Source organism: Electrona antarctica (assembly GCF_951216825.1).
Source record: "Electrona antarctica genome assembly, chromosome: 7".
NCBI lineage: Eukaryota > Metazoa > Chordata > Actinopteri > Myctophiformes > Myctophidae > Electrona > Electrona antarctica.
This window is the reverse complement of record NC_136812.1, coordinates 17,043,106-17,068,587: the sequence shown is the minus strand read 5'-3', so window position 1 is coordinate 17,068,587 and position 25,482 is coordinate 17,043,106. Positions and strand designations below refer to the sequence as shown.

The 25,482-nt window shown below is 44.5% G+C and overlaps 1 protein-coding gene across 3 annotated transcripts in view; it reads right to left on the bottom strand.

The window, feature by feature from the left end:
• Positions 1 to 1,427: 1,427 nt before the first annotated feature.
• The window catches only part of dot1l (DOT1-like histone H3K79 methyltransferase), a gene marked incomplete at its 3' end in the record, with an annotated part of 38,564 nt that continues 14,509 nt past the window's right edge, over positions 1,428 to 25,482 (bottom strand). Inside the window, exons 10-28 of one of the 3 annotated variants that reach the window (XM_079504964.1) lie at positions 24,886 to 24,954; positions 24,671 to 24,777; positions 22,503 to 22,544; positions 22,208 to 22,285; positions 21,276 to 21,507; positions 21,003 to 21,116; positions 20,714 to 20,805; positions 17,871 to 17,972; positions 14,778 to 14,915; positions 10,509 to 10,634; positions 9,689 to 10,113; positions 9,071 to 9,170; positions 8,714 to 8,863; positions 8,454 to 8,496; positions 7,611 to 8,224; positions 5,115 to 5,320; positions 4,921 to 4,985; positions 4,124 to 4,777; positions 1,428 to 1,616 (exon numbers count right to left, since the gene is read on the bottom strand). In XM_079504964.1, coding sequence (XP_079361090.1) covers positions 1,609 to 1,616; positions 4,124 to 4,777; positions 4,921 to 4,985; positions 5,115 to 5,320; positions 7,611 to 8,224; positions 8,454 to 8,496; positions 8,714 to 8,863; positions 9,071 to 9,170; positions 9,689 to 10,113; positions 10,509 to 10,634; positions 14,778 to 14,915; positions 17,871 to 17,972; positions 20,714 to 20,805; positions 21,003 to 21,116; positions 21,276 to 21,507; positions 22,208 to 22,285; positions 22,503 to 22,544; positions 24,671 to 24,777; positions 24,886 to 24,954 — 3,365 coding nt within the window. Of the gene's footprint in view, positions 1,617 to 2,633; positions 3,332 to 4,123; positions 4,778 to 4,920; positions 4,986 to 5,114; positions 5,321 to 7,610; positions 8,225 to 8,453; positions 8,497 to 8,713; positions 8,864 to 9,070; positions 9,171 to 9,688; positions 10,114 to 10,508; positions 10,635 to 14,777; positions 14,916 to 17,870; positions 17,973 to 20,713; positions 20,806 to 21,002; positions 21,117 to 21,275; positions 21,508 to 22,207; positions 22,286 to 22,502; positions 22,545 to 24,670; positions 24,778 to 24,885; positions 24,955 to 25,482 lie in introns of those variants that run through there. The other 2 variants (XM_079504962.1, XM_079504963.1) reach the window with 2 other exon arrangements.

The following is a 25,482-nucleotide window of genomic DNA, read 5'->3' as shown; positions in this document are numbered from 1 at the left end:
ATGTGCACGTGTTCAAGTGTGAGCATGTGTTGCACAGCTGCTGCATATAATATTTAGTCCAATATTTTAATTAACTTAATTTTCCAAATGAATGAAAAAAAACAACCAAAAACAAATTAGTTCAGCTTAAGAATGGTTTAAACTTTCTGCAAGTTTAAGAATGTTAGGAAACTCTGCTGCAGTCCCATGTCGTAGTGAGAACTATGACTCAGTTGACAGGCAGCCAATCGTCTACACCTGTAGTCTGCTCAACAAAAGCTTTGTTATGGAGCCTCCTAGACAACCATACTCACAGGCAGCACAGCCCTGCTATCGTTCACTATCACACTCGGATATGGAGCCTCCTAGACAACCATACTCACAGGAGGCAGCACAGCCCTGCTATCGTTCACTATCACACTCGGATAGCAATATCTATTTACTGTGGGTGCTGTTTGTTCATGCAACATAGAACATTATCTTATCTAATGCATTTCATTGGGGCTTTCTATTGGGTTATCTGAAAGGACACACATTCTGCTTGCCACTTGCCCTAAATATCCTAACACCGGGGCTCCACCGGGCGCGTCAGCGTCGCGTCTCCGTCACCGTTAGGGAATGTTCCCTTTTTAATCAATGAAGGGTGGCTCCACTGCCCGCGTTGCGTGACATTAACGCGTGCATTAAAATTGAACCGGTGCGTTTTTTGACACACGCGACGGAGACGCAACGCGTCCGGTGGAGCCCTGGTGTTAGCTGTCACAGCAGGGCATGCAGCTCTGCTCATAAATTCACCATATTATATTTTTTATTGAAAATAAATTAACAGCTACTCTCTGAGAGGAAAACGTGAAAAGACAAATTGTATTCAAGTTCATGAAAACAATTCATTTAGCTTTGCTTAGAGGGCAATGATATTTAATTTGGCCTTCAGTTGAATTAGTAATTTAAGTGTTTAAACAGCGGTCAATAAACCAGCCAGGATCTGTCATCCTGTCATGTTTAGCTACATATCTAACTCTGTCCAACAACATACTATCCAGTGCGAAGTTACGCTGCGACTTTACGTTCCTGATCTTGTTTGGTATACAAATGCATCTTTTAATCTCACTGAATGATGACAAACAAGTGGGAACATGAGCATGCAGAGAGCCATGGCTGCATGGCATCCAAACAGAGTTCAGTGGACTGATCTTTGCGCATGTGCAGGTATGTATGGGCATGTGTGATGATGACATCTTAAATAAACAGCACTTGGTACACCCGTGCAGCTCAAATAGGTGGCCTGTCTGTGCTTATACATTACATTACAGCACACATTTATATTCTTTTTTTTAAGCACTAGATGCTATAATGGCCACTGGTATGTTCAGTGACTCTTATAGCTTTATGCCTTCACATAATCACACGTAAGCACGACCAACACCTATGAATTCTGCTCAGGGGTACCATAGTGGTATGGTGTGTGTGTGTGTGTGTGTGTGTGTGTTACAGAGTAATCCCAGTACAGAAACCAGTCTTGGACACGGTTGGGTTGTGCAGACGTTTTGAAGCACCAGTCAGTGAGTAGAGCGACTTGGTCCACACCTGGCCATTTGCATAGGTTATATTACATTGAGGTAGATCTCATCAGTTACCTGTGAACAGATGGCAGAGGGGAAAAAAACAACATCAGCACCACAGGAGTCAGAAAAAGAGATCGAGTCATTCGAGTGGGATTTAGCATTTCTTTCTGATAGGATAGTCAAGTCTAAAAGAAGAAGAAAAAAGCCAAATCTGAAATATTTTATGAACACATGTCTGAGCCTGTGTGTGTGTGTGTGTGTGTGTCATACAGTGAGACAGAGTAATGGAGGGAGAAAGATTAAGGGTGATAGAATATAAATTTTCAGTGAAATCTGAATAAAATGTTATTAAATATACTGTATTTACATTGGGAATGGATGTTTAATAACACTCTCACTTGTCTTATCCCAGCTATTATACATTACATGTTTGACTCGGTTCCACAGATAAATATTGTGAAAATAGCAGATCTTCAAGCTGACAGCTATTTTCACACTATTTTCTCAATCTGACCTGATAAACGTTGCATCTATAAAAGGTTTTGAAAGTGAAGACAGTGTGGCGGCACTCCCCCGTTCTTCTACTATTGGTGAGAAACTTAAAATGTTGTCCGAATGTTGATGTACCTAAATGAAATTAAATAAATACATTTCACATACATTGCAATTCATGGTTTGTTTTTGTTCTTTATCTGTACTTTAGAAACATAGATTGGGTCCTGAGGAGACAGTGACACTAGATATTCTCTTTCGGGTTCTGAACTGAAAAAGGTTGGGAACCCCAAAACTCTTGGACTAGACTATATGGTTCGAAATAGCTTAAAATAAAACCTCAGTAAAGCAGTGCTGGAACGAACACACACACACACACACACACACACACACACACACTGTGATGCACTGCCACAGTCCAAGTATTCACATACCTTGTTCAAACAGGAACAGCAGCTTTGGAAGCACAGGGGGAAAAACAGGTATCCTGTCTCTCTCACTCCCTACCCGTCTCTTTTATACTCTCTCTCCTCCCATCCCCCTTCTCCATCAGCTCCCCACCACCCTCCCCACCGACCCCACCCCCCTCCATGAGTCCTATCTTGGTCGGGGGCCAGGGAGCTGGGTGGTGGTGCAAGCATGCAAGCCCTGAGTCCTCCACAGGCTCGCCCCGCCGCTTCCGGAGCTACTTGCCGGCGGCAGCGGGGGAGGGCGGGGCAGGCGAGGGGAGTAGTGCACTGCGATGGGACGAGAGGAGGAGCTGGACAAAGAGGAGGAAGAGGACGAGGACGACAGTGAGGCAGTAGCAATGGCAGCAGACAACGAAGCAGAGGAGACAGACGAAGAGGAGGAGGAGGAGATGGAAAGAGCACGGGAGGACTGCACCCTCTGGTGGTGGAGGGAGGCATGGGACAGACGAGAGGAGACGAGGGAGTCTGGACGCAAGGAGGGTAAAGGCGAGGCCTCGGAGTGTATGGCGGGCTGCGCTAAGGAGGAGGGGTTGCTGTGTAAAGGAGGCGGGGTGGGCAGGGAGAGCGTGGGAGGAGAAGGGCTGTGCAGGACCGTCAGGGTACGGCCGTGCTGGGCCTGGGACAGGGAGAGCGCGAGGAGGGGGGATGAGGAAGATACGGAGACCAAGCGCATGGTGGCTGACTGGGAGGTGGCGTGCTGCTGGGTTGGGGAGGAAGTGGAGGGAGAGGAGGAGAGGCTGAGCAGCGTGCCGAGACCTCCGGAGGCGGGCAGCCCAACCCCAAACTGATGAGTGGACACTGAGGGAACCATGTGGTGAAATATACCTGAAAAAAATCACACAGCAGAGATGGAAGCATGTGGGGGTGGATAGAGGGGTGTAGAGAGAGAGAGAGAGAAAGAGAGAGAGTGAGAGAGCGAGAAGAAAGACGGAGTAAGAGGGAAGGGGAGAAAGACAGAGGCAGGAACTGAGCCAGGTTGTGCATAGCGCCAAGCCAAGTCTCAAGACAAGCACACCGAAAGCAGGCAAAGCCATTTCACTGTGATGCTAGCAAGGTCTGTTAGAGCTTTACATATAGACCAAGGCATTTCTTAAGCCGTTTTTGGACTGGACTATTAATTTTGCATTCTGGACCAGGACATCACAGTGAAATGTCTCTGTGACATATATAACCTCCAACTGATACACCCACAGAAAATGATCAATTCAAGTGCCTCCTGCATAAAATAGTATTAGAATACTGCATGTTTTTTTGTAAATCAATTAGGCAATTATAATGAACAAGACAACTACTGCACTCTCTGCAATTTCTGGATTCTTTCCCATATTTGTGGCAAGCATTAATTCTATGTGACATTTTCCAGGGGTGTTTCCAACTTTAGTTCTCAGGCAGCCAGTCAAGGTCCAAGCAAAGCAGCGAGAGGTCAAGGTCAGTCAGTCAAGCCAAGACATCGGTCAGGTAGACAAGCAGCATTGGACTTCCACTTACCCGAGTTGAACGAATAGCAAGCCAGTTCCCAACGCCTCACTCACTAACTCTCTAACTACTGAAACCTCCTGTAACTCTACCGTTAACATTTGAGAGACAACCATCAATTCACCATCAAGTGACTCTTACCTCCAGCTGCTCCCCCTGCCAGTCCAGCACTGGAGAAGCTCCCCAGGGCAGAGTGTCCGTTGACCATCCGTGAGGCCCCGCTCACCGACGGTGTACCCGCCTGGGCCCCAAACAGGGACTGTAAGACTGAGGCCCCTCCAAGAGGAAACTGAGCCCCCAGGTACTGTCCTACAGTGGCCCCTGTGGCCGAGGACACAGCCACAGGACTACCCCCAACCTTCCCACTTAGGATGCCCCCTCCGCTGCTGACAGCGGCGGAGATGAAGAGGTTCTGGCTGGACAAGCTCTCCCGACTGCCTTTCTGTTTCTGTAGAGGCTGCCGCTGGTCTGGCCCGCTGGTTCCCAGGCCCACCCCGCCTGCCCGTACCCCCATCTCCTGGCTGAGGAAGGGGTTGGTGGTGGTGACATAGACTGTGTTGTCTGCTTCGGTGCCTCTCTTGGCCGGCTGATGCTGCTGCTGCTTGTGGTCAGAGTCTGACCCGGACCCCCCCATGCCGAATGGAGAGCCCCCCTGTCTCGGGTCGGAGTTGGGCTGCTTTGGGTGGTCAGAGATGGGTGAAAAGGTTGACTTCCACTTGCTGTTCGACGATAAAGAGGACGAAGAGGAGGTCTCGCTGCCGGTGCTGTTGCCGCTGCTGGTACCTGATTTACGGCCTGGTAACAGGAGGTGGGGACAAAGGGAGAGCGAGGGTTATGAGAGAATGTTGTCACATACTGTAGCAGACACTGCGATCGAATTGTACAATATTAATCAATTCATTTTAAATAAATGGCCAGGCATCACTTCAGTTTCTCACCATCTCCTATTCTCCCAGGACCATCTCTGCTCTCCAAGGATATAGTGGCAATTTTTCTTTCAATTCTAAGGGAAAACCCACGATTATTAACAATAAACAATCGTACAACTAATAAACTGAAATAAAAATATGGCAGAACCACAGGGCGAAATACGAATAGTCAAACATCCTATCTGGGACGTGCATGTATTTACCGTGAGCTGGAGCTGTCCGCAGGATACCCCGAGTCGTCATCGTCTGAGCTAGGGGCAGAGGAGTAACGGCCACCGCCATTGAGCTCCAGGGGGCGCTCTCTCTTCAGGACCGGAGGCTGATCCATGTCAGGCCCAAAGGGGCTGCGGCTGGACTGCTCCGGGGAGGAGATGGCCGAGATCTCCAGAGGCTGGTTGATGTTGTTCACCTGGCAGGATGAAGAACACACCACCTTATGTCTTACCTCAGGCACTTACCGCACTGGATAGATATACAAGTAAGACGCGCGAACGCGGGAAGCGAACGCAGCTTGTAAATTGCAATAACAACAATTAGAATAAATGAAGTACTTTTTTAAGTTCACATTTTTGTTTTAAGATTTTTTTTAAGATTTTCTTTTAAGTTAAGTTTTTTTAAGTTAAGTTTTTTTTAAGTTTTCTTTAAGTTTTTTTTTAAGTTAAGGTTTTTTTAAGTTAAGTTTTTTTTTAAGTTAAGGTGTGTGTGTGTGTGTTTTTGTGTGTGATACAGCTACGCCCTCTGGTGGCGGGCGGGTGGTGTTACAGCGTGACACACACAGACAGACAGATCTGCTGGGTCTCATAGTAAATGCTCACTGCGTTCGCAACAATACTCTGTGACTAAATATGTAGATACGTTTGGAATTTTGGAAAGATTTTGATAATCTTATGGAAATAACGATGGAGCTTTAACAAAAACAAATTTCATCCACAGTTTTATACCTGTAAAACTGTGATGTTCTAAAAAGGACAAAAATAACAGATCTACAAGCTCAAAACGCAGAGCAAAGCGGCATGTTGTATGGAACTGCTTTTGTGTGACATTGGCTAATTTTCCAGAATCAGAAGGCAAAGCTCTCTGTCTACCGAGCAATCTTCGTTCCTACTCTCACCTATGGTCAGACGCATGAAGTGTGGGTCATGACCGAAAGAATAAGGTCGCGAATACAAGTGGCCGAAATGAGTTTTCTTCGTCGGCAACTCCCTTAGAGATAGGGTGAGAAACTCAGTCACACAAGAGAGACTCGGAGTAGAGTCGCTGCTTCTTCGCATGGAAAGGAGCCAGCTTAGGTGGTTCGGGCATCTGGTTAGGATGCCTCTCGGGAGTCTCCCCAGGGAGGTTCTCGAGGCACATCCCACTGGGAGGAGACCCCGGGGCAGACCAAGGTGCAGTTGGAGGAATCACATCGACTCACTGGCCTTGGAACGCCTCGGGATCCCCAAGGAAGAAGTTACTAATGATGCTCTGGAGAGGGAAGTCTGGAGCTCTCTGGTGGAGCTGTTGGCCCCGCGACCCGACTACGGATAAGCCGCGGTTGAAGATGGATGGATGGCTAATTTTCCATCCAGGTAGCCAATAGCATTATCCGGTTAATTAGCGGTAGTTGATTATTATTATTCTTTTAACCCAAAATGTAATATGCACATATACATAATTAACGTTGGTAGACATTTGTGTATGCTCATTTTAAAAGACAAACAAAAAAAAACATTCAACAATAACAATTGTTCTATGCACCAATAATAAATGTGGGTCTACAGTTTTATGGGGTCCACTGACTCCAAAAAAATAATAAATAAATACGACGCTGTCCAGATCTGAGCAACCTACCTATAGTCACTGGCCGCTTAGGCGCTAAGCCTTTTTATTAAGGAAGATCAACATGTCAACATGTTCTGTTGTCAATCTAGTGCGCAGTGTTGTCAATTCCAGGCAAAGGTTTTTCCTTGGCCTCTAGGGAGTTGGCATACAAAGTTATCCACAGATCCGTGCAGTTAGAGGTAAAAACACTTTTCTGCCAGTTATAGCGCCACCATGAGGCTGAGTTGAAAATGTTCATGTGGCATTTCTTCCTCGGCCTAGTGGGAATGTGCGTGCACAATTTCACGGAAATCACACGATGTGTTCATGATTTGCAGCATTTTGTTTGAAACTGAACACTCCTGCATGCTTTGGAAGCTAATCTTAGCCAATCAGGATGGAGTCTGAGAAGTCTGAAAGACCCGTTTCATTGAATGGCTCTAGAGAGACTGTGTACCAATTAGCGTGATGTTTGGACAAAATCTGTAGGTGTACTGTCCAAAAACTTGTTTTGCACAAAGCGGCCTCCTGGTGGCGCTATAACAGGCCGTTCTGGAAATTTTGGGGCAGAGGTTCATCGTTGGCATCCAGGGAGTGTGTGTGCAAAATTTGGCATCGACCGGGTTAACGGTGCCGGAGATTAGCTGATCACAGCCGGACTGCCGGACGGACACACGGACGGACGGACGGAGTGCAAAACTACTCTCTCCCCATGCCTTCGGCCTGGTGGAGACAAAAATGCGGAACATGCATTTATCATTATGCTAATTATTGTTTATGAGCGGCTAAGCGGCTATCCGGTTGACATCCCTTGTTGTAACATGAGCCAGTTAACCATTAAAATGAGTAAAAATAATGTATCTATTGCAGGTGCAAAATGCTATCAATGAGCAACTTACCATGGAGTTGATGTTGAGTGGTGACCCTGAGGAGTGGCCGTTGGAGCTCAGCCCAGAGAAAGATCTCCTTTTGGGGGATCCAGTGGTCGTGAGGTTCCCTGCCGACCCACGCTTCCTCCTCCCTCGCTTACGTCCCTCCTGGGAGCCGAGGTTGTGAGAGGAGTGCTGCGCTGCGGCCACGTGCGTGGGAGTGTGCTGCGAGACGGGCGAATGATGGTGGTGGTGGGGGGGGTGGCTTGCATGGTTGCTATGGTGTCCCTGTTTAGCACTGCCGGTGTGATGGTGGAGCCTCGATGCTCCGGCCGTACCGCCCGACGACGAGGAAGATGAGGACGACGACGAGGAAGAGGAGAAGAAGATGCGCCGCCGGGACTCGCTGTCCTGTGGCTCAGCATCCGATTCGCATCCTTGCCGATCCTGCCCATCTTCTGGAAGAATCCTTGGGGGTCCGTCCGCGTACTGGAGCACGCCTCCGGTGCCGAGTGGCGGGCTGTGGATGGGCCCTCCCCGGCCCATTGGTCCCGTTAGAGGGCCGTTGGTGTGGGGGGAAGGGGAGGAAGAAGCGCCATCGTGGTCATCGAGGTGGGAGCCTCCATTCATCAGTCCAGAGTAGCCTAGAGGCAAAAAGGTACTAGCTATTACGCAAGGCTTATTACGTTTATTTGCATAGCACATTTCAACAAGACAATTCAATGTGCTTTCCATGAAACATTAAAACATTAAGACACAGAGAAAAATAAATATAAAACAAAAATAAGGGTAAAATGACATAATGCTACTTGAGCTGTGGCAAATCTCTTGAGCATATCCTTGTATGTGAGGTTGTTCTGGGGAAATGCTTACCATTGGTCTGACCTGTCTGAGACACAGGACTTGGTGTATTCCTCTGTAATAACAATAAACAAAACATTGTCTAATTCATTAACTAATTCATTGTCAAAATACATTTAATTGTGAAAATAGCAGATCTACAATCGGTGCGTTCACCAGTTTGGTTCCCCCCTCTTTTGGGTCTTGAGCTAAAATGTCTGCAAACCCCTGTGTTAGAATACAAACTTCGGGACGGGACATTTAGACACACCACTGAGGTGATGTATACGCACCAGTCTCTCAGCGCGGCTGGGCAGCACCACGCTGGCCAGAGGGATGCTGACCGGTAGTTTACTGGGGTGGACAGTGCTCAGGGGTATGCTGATGGGTAGGCTGGTAATGGTGTTGTCACCCTGGGCAGATGGACTCTTCTCCTTAAAACCCTGTGCAACCAGAGATGGAATAATGAATGATGATCAATCGATATTTTGTAGCGCTTATCCAAACAAAGTGCTTTATAGAGTAAAATGATGGTGTCAAAAGGGCATAGAGGGAGAAATAATGTGTTGTCATTTATTATAATTCATGTAAAATAAAGTGTGTAGATGTACAAGAGTGCACAGGTGAATGTGGAGACAATCAATATGTACCCGGTCAGAACTCCTAAGAGTGTTGTGGAGATCGGAGGAGTTTGGAGAGGGGCAGTTCTGTTTGGCTCCTAGGGGAGAGGACACACATCCCACATCCCCCCTAACACACACACACACACACACACACACACACACACACACACACACACACACACACACACACACACACACACACACACACACACACACACACACACACACACACACACACACACACACACACACACACACACACACACACACACACACACACACACACACACACACACACGATCTGCATGTCAGTTTTGTTCATTTAAAATATTTAATTATAAGTCTAGGTTAGGGCGTTCTATCAGTGTTCCAATTGACTTGACATTTTGTACTTTCCTGCTTCGTTATGCAAAATAAACCTAGACTGAATTTAACCATAAGCCTCAGCATCCGCGCCCTGCGGAAAACCTTTGCCGAAAATAGCTGATCTACAAGCTCCTAACGTGTTGGCAGCTATTTACAGTGAACTTAAGATATTTATTGTGGAGCAAAAACAGAACTGACTTGGGTCAAGGGTACAGGGTTTAAGTGGTTAAATGAAGACATGACCTGTAGCATCCTGCCTGACCCATAGCGCCAACTGACCTGTACGTGGTGAGGCCCAGACCTCTGAAGGGAACACAGCTAGCAGGGTCCTGGTTAAGGTGCCGCCGCAAAGCGATCTTGGCTGGCGAGAACCGGGTATAGTCGGGGAGGGCGTGGGCGAAGCCGAGCTGCCTCTGCCGGGCATCAGGGGCGGAAGCCACAATCTCGTGGTCTGGGGAGATGGGCAGGTACCGTGGGCCGCCGGCCCGGTCAAAACATGCTAAACCGGTGCCGTGGACAGACATGTCGGGGCTGAGACCGTTGAGCGACGGTGCAGAGGGCAGGCCGAGCTTGGAGGGGTCAGAGTCTATGGAAGGGCGTGGCTCCAGGTTCTTCCTGTAGGGGGAGCCATCACATGGGCTATATGACTTGAGCTGAAGCAGCTCCTGCTGCCTCTGACTCTTCTCCAGCTCAACAATGCTGATCTATGGAATGGAAACCAGGGGGCATTGTTACACAACAGAACCAGCATCCCTGAAACATGTTGTTTGTAAATGGTTTACATTAGAATTGATCTAAACTTGACCTTGTCTGATGTATTACCATGTCTTTTGTTCCTGCTTACTGTAAGTCGCTCTGAATTAAGAGAGTCTGCTAAATGCCTAAATTGTCTTTAGATCAGTGGTTAATTTTCTGCAAGTTCTTCTTACTGTGAGGATGTCAGACAACCAGCTCAAAAAGCACAGCACTGGTTAAGATGGTTTGGCTTGATTGCTATAAATGGCTGTATACATGTTATAGCCAGATACAAAGAATACAGCAAAGACAGATGGAAATTCTTAATAAAGGACATGCAATGGAGTATGGTTGTACCATGTACCTGTAGCTCCAGGCAGTGTCTCTGTTTCTCAGAGATCTGTCTACGCAGGGCCTGTTTCTCCTTCAGTAAACTATCCAGACACAGAGAGCCCCAGTCTAGCTTCAGTTCCTCACATCTAGATTTCAACTGAAGCACACACACACACACACACGTTATATAATTGGCCTCATAGCGTGTATATCTACAATCACTGGAAATATCTAATCACTGCACCTTTATCACATTCAGGGGATTTATCTATAGAAAGGACTGGCTTTATTGACTGCACTGTTCATGGATATGATACCACTGCTGTAGTGCCCCATGTATGTGCAATTTAGTTTTTTGTGTGTGACTATTGTCATGACAGACTCCTGAACAGATTGGATTAATGGTGTGCCTGAGGGCGCCTGGGGGCCCTGGTGTGACTATTTGCACGGCCGACCCCTAAACAGTGTTTGTGGCATGTTTGGTTAGGATTGAAGAAACCGTGTGCTTGTGGCCACCTAATGTGGCCCCTGTGTGTTTTACTGTCATGGCACACACTGAAGAGTGTGTGTCATGTTTGGTGAGGGTTGGAGCAACGCTGTGCCTGTGATATCCAGGGGACCTTGGGGGCCCACGTGACCCCTGGTGTGGCTATTCTGATGGCAGACCCCTGACCAGTGTTTGGTGTGGATCAAGTTTGCATGTTACGTTTGTGACTTCCTCCAACCCACTGTGTTCAAATACATCATCATGTAAGAATGTCACTAACCATGTGAATCTGACTGCAGTGATTCTGACCACAGCAGAACGACAAGTGCATTTTGTAGCATTACAGGCGGTCAGGAGAAACATCCGTGGCTCTTTGTTTATTTTGTACACAAAATGCAATGAAACTCCATCGTAATAATTCATCCATGAGTTACAGAGCAGAAGTCGGACTAGGATTTGCCATTATCTCTCCCCCCATTTCCCCATTTAATAAAGGCAGCAAAAAAAATGATATATATATATATCTCTTTGAAATCAAAACTCTTAGTTTTAGTGAACTTAAGATATGCATGACTTGTGACAATCTCCGCTCTGCTGGCACATTTGACACAGGAATGAAACACCTTCGTATCATTGGGATAAATGTAAAGAAATTCTCAAATCAAAGCTAAACAGGCTGTTTGAAATCTTAATCTTCCATAGCCCCGGAGAGCTGTCATTGGAATATATTATTGAATCCTGAATCAATGACGTTTTCCGTCTTTTGTCAGAAATAAAGGGGACAATTGCTGGCCTAGTGCGACTTGTTACAGAGCAGCATGCTTACATGTTAAATGACAAGCATGACTACGTTGAGACCCACAGTGCAGCTGTGTGGTCATTCAGCATTATGGCAGTGTTTTGGCATGGTATGGTATAGGTTTTACCTCCTAGGAAACTAGTAGTTTCCTAAAAGTAATATTTGTTACATGTTTCAAAAGCAGGATGGTAAAAGCAGAGACACCCACAGAAATATGCATGTTGCCAAAAACAGTACTTTTGATTGCTTGTTGCAAATAAATCTAGGTCTCTCAAGTTTTGACATTTTCATTTATTAGCAGCTTAGTTTTATTAGTCATGACAGCTTCCAGCATAATGTAACGTTACGTATGATTATTACGAACACCAACAATATGCTTTGCTTTAATAGACACCAGCCTATTTTGGGATTGGGAGGGGTGTCCGGGTAGAGACTGGGGTTCAATTCCTCCACGGTGCCTCCGGCTTGGCCGGGCGTTCCAACGAACACAATTGGCCGTGTTTGCGGGTGGGATGCCAGGGTGGGGCGGACACTGCATTAGCAACTCCTACAGGTTGGTCAGGGTAGGTTCAGCGGGGAGTGGAACTGGGAAGAATAGCGTGTTCCTCTGCATGTGTTACGTCCTTCCGGCAGAAAAGTGACTGCCGTCGACATCATGTAGGAGGAGACAGGTGTCTCCCCCAGGGGGTGTAGACAACCAAGGGACTACACAGGGGAATTGGGAATTCGTATAATGACTGGATTGGGAGAAAAATGGAAAAATATAATGAACAAAAGAACTACCAAAACTCCATTATAACATGGGTACATGTAGGCCTATATTCAAATAAAAATGCTAATAATAATAAAGATTGAGAGAACAATCTGCAGCACTTTGATTGTATATTTTGCTGCCGTTGACAGCGATGAGGTATTATGGTGTTCACTAGACCACAGTGGACAGTCAGACACTGGAGCTAATTTCCCTGAAGATTGCCTTAAATTCCACACAATATTACATTCATCACAAGACATGAGTAATCATTTAAGTTGTTCAATCTGTGTGCTCTTTTAGGCTCAATAATAAAATTAGAACAGACTATCGAGGTAAAGGCACATTTGGGCAACGTGTTCTCTCACTGTGTATACATAGACTACAGCTTGGCAACCTGCCTTCGACTCGCACTCACTGAGGCCATATTTTGGGCTGGACGTTTATACTCGTGCCTGCCCACATACATACATACATACACACAGAGATAGACAGGAATGCCTACAAACATCACATCCGGTTTAGTGTGGGGAAAATTTGAATGATCTGCCTCATAATAATAAAAAAAAACTTTATTTGTATAGCACCTTTGGGTGAGTTATATAGCATACATCGTACATGATCATTTGGATCACTTTCAGAGCCATTTTATGGACGATAGTGACATTGACAGGTAAAAAGAAACCTGTCAGAAGGACATCTGGAGATATACGAGATGTTTATGAATGGCTAACGTTAGCTGCAGGCTAACGTTATCTTGCCTCCTTAAAACCTCTTAAGTGGTTTATAATCAGTGAGATTATCCATAAACCTTTTGCATGTGTCAAGATTCAGCACAAGCACAGGCTGTTGGTCAAGGACTGGAAGGCTCCATCCGCACCTGCACCGTCCCTCTGGGATGCCTCGATGGGTCTATTGGCCGCTTACGAGCGACTGTCATAAAGGCTGCTTAACGACTATGACTTCAAATGGGGCTTTTACCATATGCACGTATCAGGACTCTGATTAGTTTCTGGCTCTGAGTGAGCTCTGAACGGGCTGCAACTTTGGAAAAATACACTGAAGGAATATGTCTGGAATTGGGGCTGGGGTGGACTGCAGGATATTTCTGTGCAACTCTGTTATATTGTTTTGTTTTGTTATGGGTTTGTTTTGTTATGCATTTCTTTGGTTGTGTTTTGTCTATGTCTATGTCAATGTCTTATATACAAAAGAAAATTAATAAAGTACAAAAAAAAAAAGAAAAAAAAAAGATTCAGCACAAGCACCACAGATCTGAGATCTGTTTTCCTCTCTCCATCTCCTGCTCTGTCTCCCTCATGTTTTTTTTTTTTTTTTTTTTACATATGTCCAGTGTTTAATCGCCTGGTAGAGATATTTAATCCCCCGGTACAAGATATGATCAATTTAACTTACCATAATATAAAAAAACTACAGCCATTAAGTCATGTTTACAATTTAGGCATTTAGCAGACGCTCTTACTCCAGAGCGACTTGTAAGCAAGAACAACTGGTTTATATAGAACAAGTAGTGAATTCCAAGTACAGTTTTGAGACCGGCAGGTATCGACGCCATTATCATTTGGCATGCAGGATTTACACACTGCTTTAGCTCTGTATTCATTGCCACGTTTAGGCTATAGGCTTTGTCTTGGTGTGTGTAAATCCCTGCATGATAATAGCACACTTCCAAACTGTAATGACGTTGATAAACTCCTGTATGCTGCATTTGGAATTCACTAAAACGTGTTCTATAAAAATCATTGATGAATTAATGGATTTCGTTTTTTTTTATATTGTGATAAGTTTAATTGTATGTATAGAAAATGTAATAGTGTCCCTTACCAGGCGATTAATGGGGTCTAGGGGGTTCCAGGTGGTCCCAAGCTAAAAGTAGTTAATATAGCATCACAATCATTTTAACTACTTTATCCAGTCGTCACCTTCCCAAAACCCACCTTCCCACCTTCCCTACGTCATTTTGTGAGGAAAATTATATTTTTACTTAAATGAGCTATTCATGACACTGAACGCCTCTGGTAAAATCGCATATATATCCTTGTTGAAAAGGATCATGCATGAGAAAGACACATCGGCGCAGTGTGTGCTCAGTTAACAGTCCACATTTTGGAAGGGTTCCCTAGTGCTTGCAACACACACTGCAGAGGTGCACAAAATGGCGATAAGGAGCCGAGAAGCACAGAGCTGTAATAGCAGGGTGTGGAACCATAATCACAGAGTTAAGAGGGTTGTGAGGTCTCACCAACAGCAGGCTGTGGTCTCGCAGCTCAGCCATGTCTCTCTCCAGTTGTTTGGTCTGCTCTTTGAGCTGACGGTTGTGGGCAGAGATCTCCGTCTGTGCCTGTAGCAGGTCCTCCATGGTCAGGGCCTTCACTCCCAGCTGACCGCCACACGGAAAACAAACACAAAACACTTATGAATGATTTAGGTTTTTTCTTTGCCTTTGTTAGTAGAGTTTTGTCAGGGCTACTTTGGTTCAAATTAAATGCATGCCAGTGGTGGGCATAGATTCATTTTTTTTTTTTTTTTAATCGCGATTAATCTCACTGCAATCCTGTAGTTAATCGCGATTAATCGCGATTAAAATGCCTCATTTGAAGTCTGCCAAAGTCATTCAAAATATGTGTGCGCTACAATATCCAGAAGTAAGTCCTTGAGAATGAGTTTCTCAGGCCAGGTGGCCCATTAGACCATGAAGGTGCCCTAATTATGGATATTAACAATACAACTAGCCTATTAATACCTTATATTTCATATTGTGAGTTTGTGGAACTGTTCACAGTGTTGCCAAGTCTAGTCATTATAGGCTACTTTGGACTTGTTTATCTGTAAAGTTTCTTTAAAATATTGGTGGTCTCTGAGATGAATATGTTTGAGAACCACTGCTCTAAAACAACATTGGACAATGATGTTTGACAGTCAGCACTATAGTTGCTAATTCTAAACTTATTTTCTGACTTTTTAGGATTTTCTGACTTGTTAACATTTTCATTGACCTGGTTGCTTGTTTCTCTCTCAGTCACGAAATGTGGCAACCGTCAAAAGCTAGTCCAGGGCTGCATTCGAATTGCTAGGGTTGTTCCCTACTCCCTACTCCCCATACGGGGACCCAGACTCAGTGGACTCAAATAGTGATGAATTCGGACAATACTCCCTGTATGGGGAGCACCGACTCTGACGTCAATAGACCCCAAACACAAAAAAATATGGAGAAGCCGCCTTTAGCTACTATGCCCCTGTGCTGTGGAACAGCCTGCCAAGGGATCTACGGTTCTCTGAATCTGTGGACATTTTTAAACGAAATCTTAAAACACACCTTTTTATCATTGCTTTTAACTAGATCATTGCATGTCCCTTTCCCCGTTTTAGTCGCTCATTTTTGTTTTTATTATTACTATGTACTTGATGCTCTCTTGTGTTTTGCCTTTTCTTGTTTTATTTTTGCTCTGTAAAGCACTGTAAAGCACTTTGAACTGCACCCGTTGTATGAAATGTGCTATATAAATAAAGATTGATTGATTGATTGATTGATCGGTAGAGGGCGCTATAGGTCCGCGGGTTCTGTACTTTTTATTTGCATTGTAATCCCCATAGGGTTTTTTCAGATCGCCTCATAAAGAACTGTATGAAAAATAAACATATCATCCCGCCGTTTCACTCATTTGGATATGAAGAATCAACTGACACCAGTCAAAACGCTGCTGCTGAAATTATGATAAAAAGGTTATTCTTTTAAAATAACATAGGCCTATGATTATTATCAATACATTAATATTATATCCATTATCCAGCAATATGAAAACAGTGCACCACCTTGACAATATGAAAATATCAGCAGCATGATTATGAACCCCGCTAATCCTGGGGGGGGTACGGCAAAAATAGCCGATCTATAAGCAACGCGACGTTCGTGTTGTGAGCTTGTAGATCGGGTACTTTTGGTAAAGAATTACCAAAAGTAGCCGATCTACAAGCTCTGCTCACAATACGGACGTTAACAGAAACAGCAGTCCAATAAATTGCTGCCTACATAATGAAGTTTTAATGTATTTAGCGCAATTCAATGAAATAATGTTAGATAACATATATGTTTTAATGGCAGGAATTAATTAGTATTAATAAAACATATGTTCGGAGACACAATTAATATGTCTCACATGCATGTACAAAATATATATTTGACTTTAGCACATAAATGACAACCTCACCAACCTTAATCCAAAAACTAATAAAAAAGTCTGCGGTTGTAAAAGTAGTGTCGGCAGCAGGGCGCGAAACCGTGAACCCATGAACAATGGTTTGAAAGGCGGCGTAACAGCCCAATAGACTAACGAGGAAGCTGATAAAATAGGGTTCTGATGCAGCATAGGAGTCAAATAGGCCAGCAGGGCAGCTGTCAGAAGGGTTCAGATTAGTAATACTATTGCAAATGAATTGTTTTATTATAAATAAATAAAATAAAACAATTGCAAATAAATGCACAGATCATTTGTCTCGAGATATGTAGCTTCGAGATCCGCCAGGGAAGAAAAGAGAGGGGAAACGAAAGTTTTAAAAGTACATTTGTGTTGATTTCTTTCGCTGGTTCAACTTCTGCCTCTTCTGAGTTGGAGCGCAATGTGCGCATGCATGCAGAAGCAGCGCACGTGCGCGCAAACGCGTGCATGTGCGCTCAAGGGCGAGCTTGCGCAATGCATTATGGGGCATATTTGCTTCGCTGTGTTTTTGTAGTGACCATCGGATGGTCCCTACAATTCCCGGTGCATTGTGGGATACTTCAGTCCACTACATTAGGGTGCAAAAATGCTCACTACATATTCGGACACTATAACAAAATGGCGGAACCCCAAAGTAGTGCACTATATGGGGCATAGGGAATGAATTCGAACGCAGCCCTAGAGTTTGTTTTGGTTGTGATGCATGGATGATGGCATCTGATGCTACCACACAGACCACACAGACTACCGCGGAGGCGCGGACCCCCACGCAGACCATCGCGGACCCCCATGCAGACCACCGCGGGGGTCCGCGCCGACCTCTGCGGGGGTCCGCGCATAAGAGTCTCGTGTTAACGCAGCACGTTACCGCCGATAACGGCCCAGCATTAGTTAATACATACATTTTATTTCAATACTCAAGTATTTATTATGTTTGGTGGGATGGCAGGACGAGCAGCAAAGAAAATCAACCCGCCCAGGAATCAGCTGCTCATAGGTAAGCTTGACTATGATATCCTGACAGAACTAACACTATGCTCCATGATTGTGACTGTTGATAGGTAGGTACATCTTTACAGTTGTGATATGAAGGGGACAGTAAAAGTCATGGTGCTCACCTCGTCCAGTTTGGTCTGGAAGAGACCTTTGATCTTGTCCTTGTGATTCTGACACACCGAGTGGAGCTGCTCAGCCTGACCCGATAGCTCCCTGTGTTTCAGCTGGAGAGGTCCAGGAAAACAGGAATAGAGGACACGGGAAGGAGAGTGAAGTTGGGGTGGGATGAACAATTTGAGATACATGAAAATACACTCAAGCCAAAGCTGTCAAATAATGTTTTGCCTGCACCTTTATGATTTTATGTCAACTTCAACTATGTGGAAACGTGTGGGTGGCAAAGTGTGGGTGTGGACTGTGAATTCCCCTAGTGTGGATGATGACACACACACACTTTGCACACAAGGACTGTGTGGCCAGACATAGCCCCAGCACCTCCATCACGTTGGCCAATGACACAGTGGTGGTGGGCAGTGAAAATAAACATTTGGAAAGTACGCGTGTTATATACAACAGCATACAACACCTATCTGCAAGAGCTGTCAGACCTGTTGCTGTGGTGCTGCCAGGGCAACAGTATCTTCTTGAACATCAGTACAAAACAAGGAGATGGTTGAGGATTTTTGAATGCAACGGCGACCCCCTTTTGATCAACGGGACACCATTGGAGTTGGAGAGGGTGAAGAAGAGTTATAAGTACCTCGGCCTGCACATCACTGAGGACACAGACAATCCTCTCCCCTGCCCTCCCTGCAGGACATATACTCAAAGGGATGCTTGAGTAGAGCGTAGAGTTATAATATATCTAGACCTAGTCCAACCTATTCATTTCAATCAAAGTTGCTCACCAGCACCCGGAAGTACCTCTACTTTCTGGATTGGCTCCAACGTTGGACCCAACCAAGTAGGCGTACTACTAGTGTTTCAGATGATAGAAGCATGCGGAGTAGCATCCCAACTGTGGAAGTTTGCCTGTGCTGCCCAAAAGTCACCATGGAAGCTTTCTGAGCTCTGAGCAATGACCTAACCATCAGGTCAACTGTCTTTAAGCTGTAAATACCCGCTCACCAACACAGCACAAAAGGTATTTTTGGATCAGCTCTTTGCACAATCAGTGCCTAGCTCAGGATCATTCTAGTTTCTTTTCATTTCATTTCTACCCCATAAAAATGATGGCTATTTGCACTGTAGAGTGCAAATACTGTATATACTTTGGTTGCTACCCTATTCAGCTTGCCAACACAACTACATATGCCGTTGTGTTACGTTTGTGATGTTTAGCCTCCATTGTGACCAATTCATTATCGATGGTGCAACAAAGATTGAATTGGTCTGACAAAATCCCTGCACACTGTGCAACAGACCAAGCAACGAAATATCAATGATGCCTTGTGGTGAGAATGCGCTGAAAATGGGAGTGATCTCTTCCAGGATGACAATGCCCCATGTACAGGTCAGTGGCTCCCTTGTATGCATTCAACAGCACAGCTGTGCTGTGAGCCATGCTATGCATTCACCAATGCATTCTTACTCCCAAAAAGTCTGCTTTCAGTTCAGACATGAAGTTACGAACGTAACACAACCTCATTGAAATCCTATTTCATTGTCAATGAAAGGTTCAATTTGGGGCGCCCGCTGGCCTAGTGGTCCAGGCGCATGCCACATATAGGCTCTGGCCTGACAGCGCGTTAGTGTTCAAGTCCCGTTCATGACGACCTTTGCTGCATGTCTCTCCCCTTCTCTCTCTCTCTCCCTTTTTCCTGTCCATCTACACTGTAACTATCAATAAAGGCACAAATCTTTTAAAAAATCACACCCGTGTGAACTGAGTGGTGTAAGGTCTTATATAGACTGATCAGCTGTGGTCTGACGTAATGTCTGAACTGGGTGACCATAGCAACCATGCTCATTTTTTGGTACGAACAGACAGACAGACAAACTAACAAAGCCAGTTGTAGGAGTGGTTTACACCACTCAAAAACATGAAAAGGTTCAATTCACTGGTGAAGACCGCTGTCAGATGGTTGAAGAGAGTTGAACTAAAAAAACATTGCTAGGATGCAACTGGGAGGTATCCCAGTGGGGCGCCAACCCAAACTGCTTACCCGGGTGCCGTCTACATTCTGGCTGCCAACCATCTCTCGGGTGGTCACCAGACTATTCCCGGTTTACTTGTCACATAGTCTATTCCTATGAGTCACTATAAATAGAAAAACTAAGAACAAAAAACATCGCTAGGATGCAACTGGGATGTATCCTCAGTGATGTATCCCAAGTTATTAACGTGGAGAGTGGTGGCGCTACCATCGTAAAAGGACTGGATAACTGACTTAAGTATACAGAGGAACAAAGACACACACAGGCACCTCAGTTGCGTTCACACAATGACTTTGCTCACCGTGATCATGAATTGCCGTCACCTGTGTACAACGGTCAGTGTGAGAGCACATTCATTGTGCTTGCATCACTGATTTATCTGTCAGGGCCTTTATTTTGAGGGCATAATGTTTTGCACATGGGTTTAAATATTTGCACCTGCAGCTACAACTTAATTCTAGGGGAGACACATGAGGTACTATGAAAATTATTAAATCATATGCTATTCCAATATGGCTACTCTACCTCCTCCTGAGCCACTGCCACCACACTGCAGGGAAGGTGCAACTCTAAATTCAACATGCTAGTCTATGATCTTCTACATCAGTCTGTATGTTTTTCCACACTTATTTAGGTTTACCAACACTTAATTATGTAATATTACTACTTCCTTATATTATACCTTATATTAGCTGGCCATTACATGTTAGCACAGTCCAACAGAGTCTACAACATCATCTCACTGCACATACATGTAAAAGCATGTGACAAATAACTTTGAATCTTGAATATAATACATCTGATTTACCTTCTCCTGCTCAAGGAGCTGTTGGAGGCTGGTGCGGTACTGAGGAGTCTTCATGTAGGTCATGAATTGGAGGTACTGAACCTTGATGTTATCTGTGGCCAGAACATACAAGGAGACAGAGATGGGAAACACAGAGGGAAGAGAGTCAGGAGAGAAAAGATTTTCTTTTCTTTTTTTCTACCACAGCAGTTCTTCCATTCTGCCACTTCATGACAGCTCATCCAGATAGAATGACCCTAGAAGAACCCTAACCCAAAAGTATGGATCATGGATGGATGGTCCAACTTACCCAGCAGTTGTTGCAGGCCAGGGGGTGTAGCGCTCAGCAGTATCTGACCAGAAGAATAGAGCGGGACCTTGGGAGGCACTTGGTAGAAGGGACTCTGAGGTGACCGGTATGCATCTATTTTTAGGAAACAAACATATTCCTATTTGGGTCAAATACACAAACAGCTGAATGAGGCCATGAATGAAAACGACAACAAATAAGCAACATGTCTGTTTCTGTAGCCTGAGAAGGAACAGCGTTGTGTATGCGTGTATATTTTAGTTTGCCTCTGACCCTGAGGGGGCGCTGCAGACAGCGTCTTGGCATGCAGCAGCTCCAAAGCACTCTGGTTCTTCTTGTTCTTTCTCTCGGTGGCGGCCACGACAGCCTTCTTCGGCCGACCACGCTTCTTGTTATTAAGCTTGCGGCCCTTGGACAGGAGCCTGGCCCTCCGAGGTTTAGGAGAGGCCTTCACCACTGGCACCAAGCTGGGACGCTCCACCTCAACACAGGACTCCTGCTGCTGCTAAGACATTCACACACGCACACAGAAACCAAGAGTCAATTGAAGTACACACGAGTAAACACGACTGCAGCCTCACTCCCAATCTTCCGCCGTAGTCTGAAAACCCACCTCTTCAGACTCCACCATGGCCCGTAGCACTTACCCTAGCCTAGCCCCTTAGATAGCACATTATGTAGACTTGGATAGTATTTTAAACAGACTTATAGCTCGTTACGTAGACAGCTCTAAAATTGCATTTTATGTAGTCATAGCACTTTATAGTACACATGTATAATATATAATATAGTATAGTATGTATAGTTTACATAGATACCCCACTGTTACGTTCTTAGTTTACGCATGATTCATGATAACTACTTTTTATATATATATGTGATGTATGCCATGCTTTTTGTTATTGCTTAATGTAAGTCGCTCTGGATTTAGAGCGTCTGCTAAATGCCTAAATTGTAAATTGAGCAGCAGATCTTGATGAACGTCCCACTGTCATGGTAAAGGGTAGGAGTGTGTGGTTTTTATTGGTTGGTTAAATAACAAGTGACACTGATAAGTGGTGCTCCTCTCCTTAATGTTGAACGATGTCCTACGTACTAATTCAGATAGTAAGTAGCATAGGAAAATCCAATCAGTGCTCATCCCTTCAATCGGTTATATGTGATACTGTACGATCAAATATCGGCACAATCATAATGCAGCGCACCTTGGTTTGCTCCTTCGGCTTGGTGGGGGTGGTGCTGTTGCTTTTATTGTCCTTCCGTCTAGCTGCCTCCTGCTCTTCCTGAAACAGCATACGGCTCATGAGATATATATATATATATATATATATATATATATATATATATATATATATATATATATATATATATATATATATATATATATATATATATATATATATATATATATAATGGATCAAAGTCATGTCATAACAGAATAAGGACAGCAGTTCATTCAATTTTATTCATTTATTTTTCAGTGAGAAAAACATGGCTTACCCTGAGTTTAGGATTTCTGAGAGTAGAAAAATAGTTTTCAAGCTGAAAAAGGACACAGAACAAGACATGTTACAACATTTTGCTCTGATAGCAAATGTGTGATAACAGAGCAATGCCGAGCTTCCTTTTATATTTCCAATGTTTAGTGAGTCATTATTACAGTGAGTGGTAGTTAGTTACCAACACCGAATAAGGAATAATTTGATGATTATAATACTTGAAGTAACAGTAATATTGATCTAGATTTGTTTTTTTTTGCTCTGTGCATTTTGGATTCATTGAATATTTATGGATGGATGGATATTTGGGCCGATTTGATATAAATATCAAATAAATACAGCACATTATGGTTATACTGGCGTTTTTACATGAAGGCCTATCGGCAGCAATATGGTCATATTGCAGTGTCAAGATTATTTACTGTAACATCACTACGCTTATATTTACTATTTCACTTATACTAATGGTTGGGTAGGGCTATTCAGTAGCCGCACCTATATGGAATAGTTTTTGTTCATCCTCGACTTGCCTTCTCTCAGGCATTTAATAACATAACTGCAGGAGTATTATATTCTGATAAACCTTTTGCATCAGTGCATGTCAGAAACTGTCCTAGATCTGTGCCTGGTGGAATCCAGAGCTAAGCCATCTTGTTACGTAAGTAGTTCCAGACGGACAGCCCCTCTGAGCTGCCTGGTCTATCCATGGCATAAGCCAATGTGAAGGGGTTTAAATCTACACTGTAAAATACAGCACAGTCTGTTTTGTAAGGCTGTCCCCGAACCTTCAGGGGTTTGAACAATCGCTCGTCATGGTTGGCACTCGAATCTTAATTAATGGGCTTGAATCTTTTTTTTTTTACTCGAAAATATATCTAGGCGAGAATGCGATATGCATAATACGAGTACTATGTTCATGTTGCATTTACAATAATTTGAAAGTCCTGCATGACATGACTAACCTGACTCCGCCAGATGGGGCAGCAGAGAGTACACTGGGTTCCCCCCTCCTGCTCCCATCTGGGAACTCGGCCACAAAACGGCCTGGCCAATCAGCAGCAGCTATCCCGCCTCTAGCTGCTGCCGATTGGCCAGGCCGTTTTGTGGCCGGGCATCAAGTCTGCCTGAGAGTTCCCAGATGGGAGCAGGAGGGGGGAACCCAGTGTACTCTCTGCTGCCCCATCTGGCGGAGTCAGGTTATGACATGACAGCAGGAGATCGAGAAAAAAAAATACATTTACCCAAACAGTTGCTGAGATTGAGCAGGCGGGCACGAGAGAGGGGTAGTACATTTGTGTGTGGAGTTGCTCACAGTCACAGATAGATGGGAAGCGACTGGACATTATAGGCAGGCCTATTATGCTATATATATTATATTATAAATATTGTGTCACGGAGGCAGCACAGCGCACATGAAGGGTAGAGAGAGAGAGGGAGAGAGAGGGAGAGAGAGAGAGAGAGAGAGAGAGAGGGGGGTGCGCTGGTAGTTTTTTGTACTCAACTCATCCTTTTATTTTGTTCTGTTCCACGTTATTGCTGAGAGTGGCGCACAGCCGCACACAGGGAAAAGCAAAAAGGTGGTTAGAACAGAGGATAAACTGCTCCGTGGACGGTAAAACTCTCACTTAAGTTCTCACAGAGTTGATTAGGCTGCTAATGAATGACAGGTGCGGCCACGTGCCGTGCCTGCGGAGTGTGCTCATGAATATGCTTTGGGAACATGCCTGTGCATTGGCCAGACTCCAGCGCAGTAGGGAACGTTCTCCTCAGACATTCATATCTTCCTAAAGTGTATATAAGCTCTGTATCTCTCTGTATCTCTGTTTAATTGCGGGAGGATGCGGGATTCGCGGGGCCCGCTGATTTTATCTTGACCGCCCGCGCACGGCTGACCGCCCGTTGCAGCCCTCTATCGGAGGTTCGGAGCTCGTAGGTTATTTTTTTATTAAATTAGAAACGAATGGTTCGGCCGTCCGCTCGAAAATCCCTGCTGAAGGGTACAGCCTTACTGCTTTGTAGAACATTCTCTTTGATTTCACATTTGTCTGACACCAACAAAATAATAATAATGCAAAAGAAACACCACTTCAAGTGGAGCATCAAAGTCTTCAACGGAAGTCAAGAGAACTAAGAACAGACAGCTGAAAACAATGGAAGAGGAAGACTCACTATGGTGCGGTCTATGGTATGCAGGTAGTAGGAGACTGGCTTTCCTGTCCAGGACACAGAGCCCCTCAGTGGAGACAGCTCCACCACACGCATTATTGTGCCGATGTCTAAAAGACAGAGAGAAAGAGAAAGCAAGGTATTGTTTTACAATGTAAACCGATTTGAGGATTTGTTGAGAAAATAATTTGTTTAGAAAACACTCCCAGGATACATACCGCTCAAGTTTCGAATATTTATTCTAAAATTCTGCGGTGCAAATGGTTTCGAGGACACAATCTTTCCACCTAAAAAAGAAACGGGAAAAGGTTGTCAAATTTTAACATTGTATACTGGATATGAAGATATGTATTTACTTGGCACTCTACCTGATGCAAACAATGATCAATAACAAGCTCCTATAAATACAATAATCAATAGACCCATTAATCATCCTGTCATATTTGGTTTGCAACTGGGGGTGGGCAGCAAGAGAGGTTACTTGAGTTGGTCACAAGGCTGCTACGGTCAAAGATCAAGTGCCCCATGTTGACACAGCTGGCATTAGCTATCATCAGCCACTCTCTCCTTTTAATCTCTAATAAGAACAGCTGCAAAAATACGCCTTTTAAATAAGTCCAGGTGTCACTCCCAACACCAGCAATACAATACATGTGGGTGTCTCCCACACAGAGCAAATGGTCTGGCTGGTGTTAAAAAGGCTATTAGTTACTACCAGTTAATAATCTTGTCTTCCACACTTTGATCAGTGTGTCACTAAGTGGAGTTAAATGGCCCACAAATTGGGGTTTCTTCAGTGTAAATTAGGAGATGGA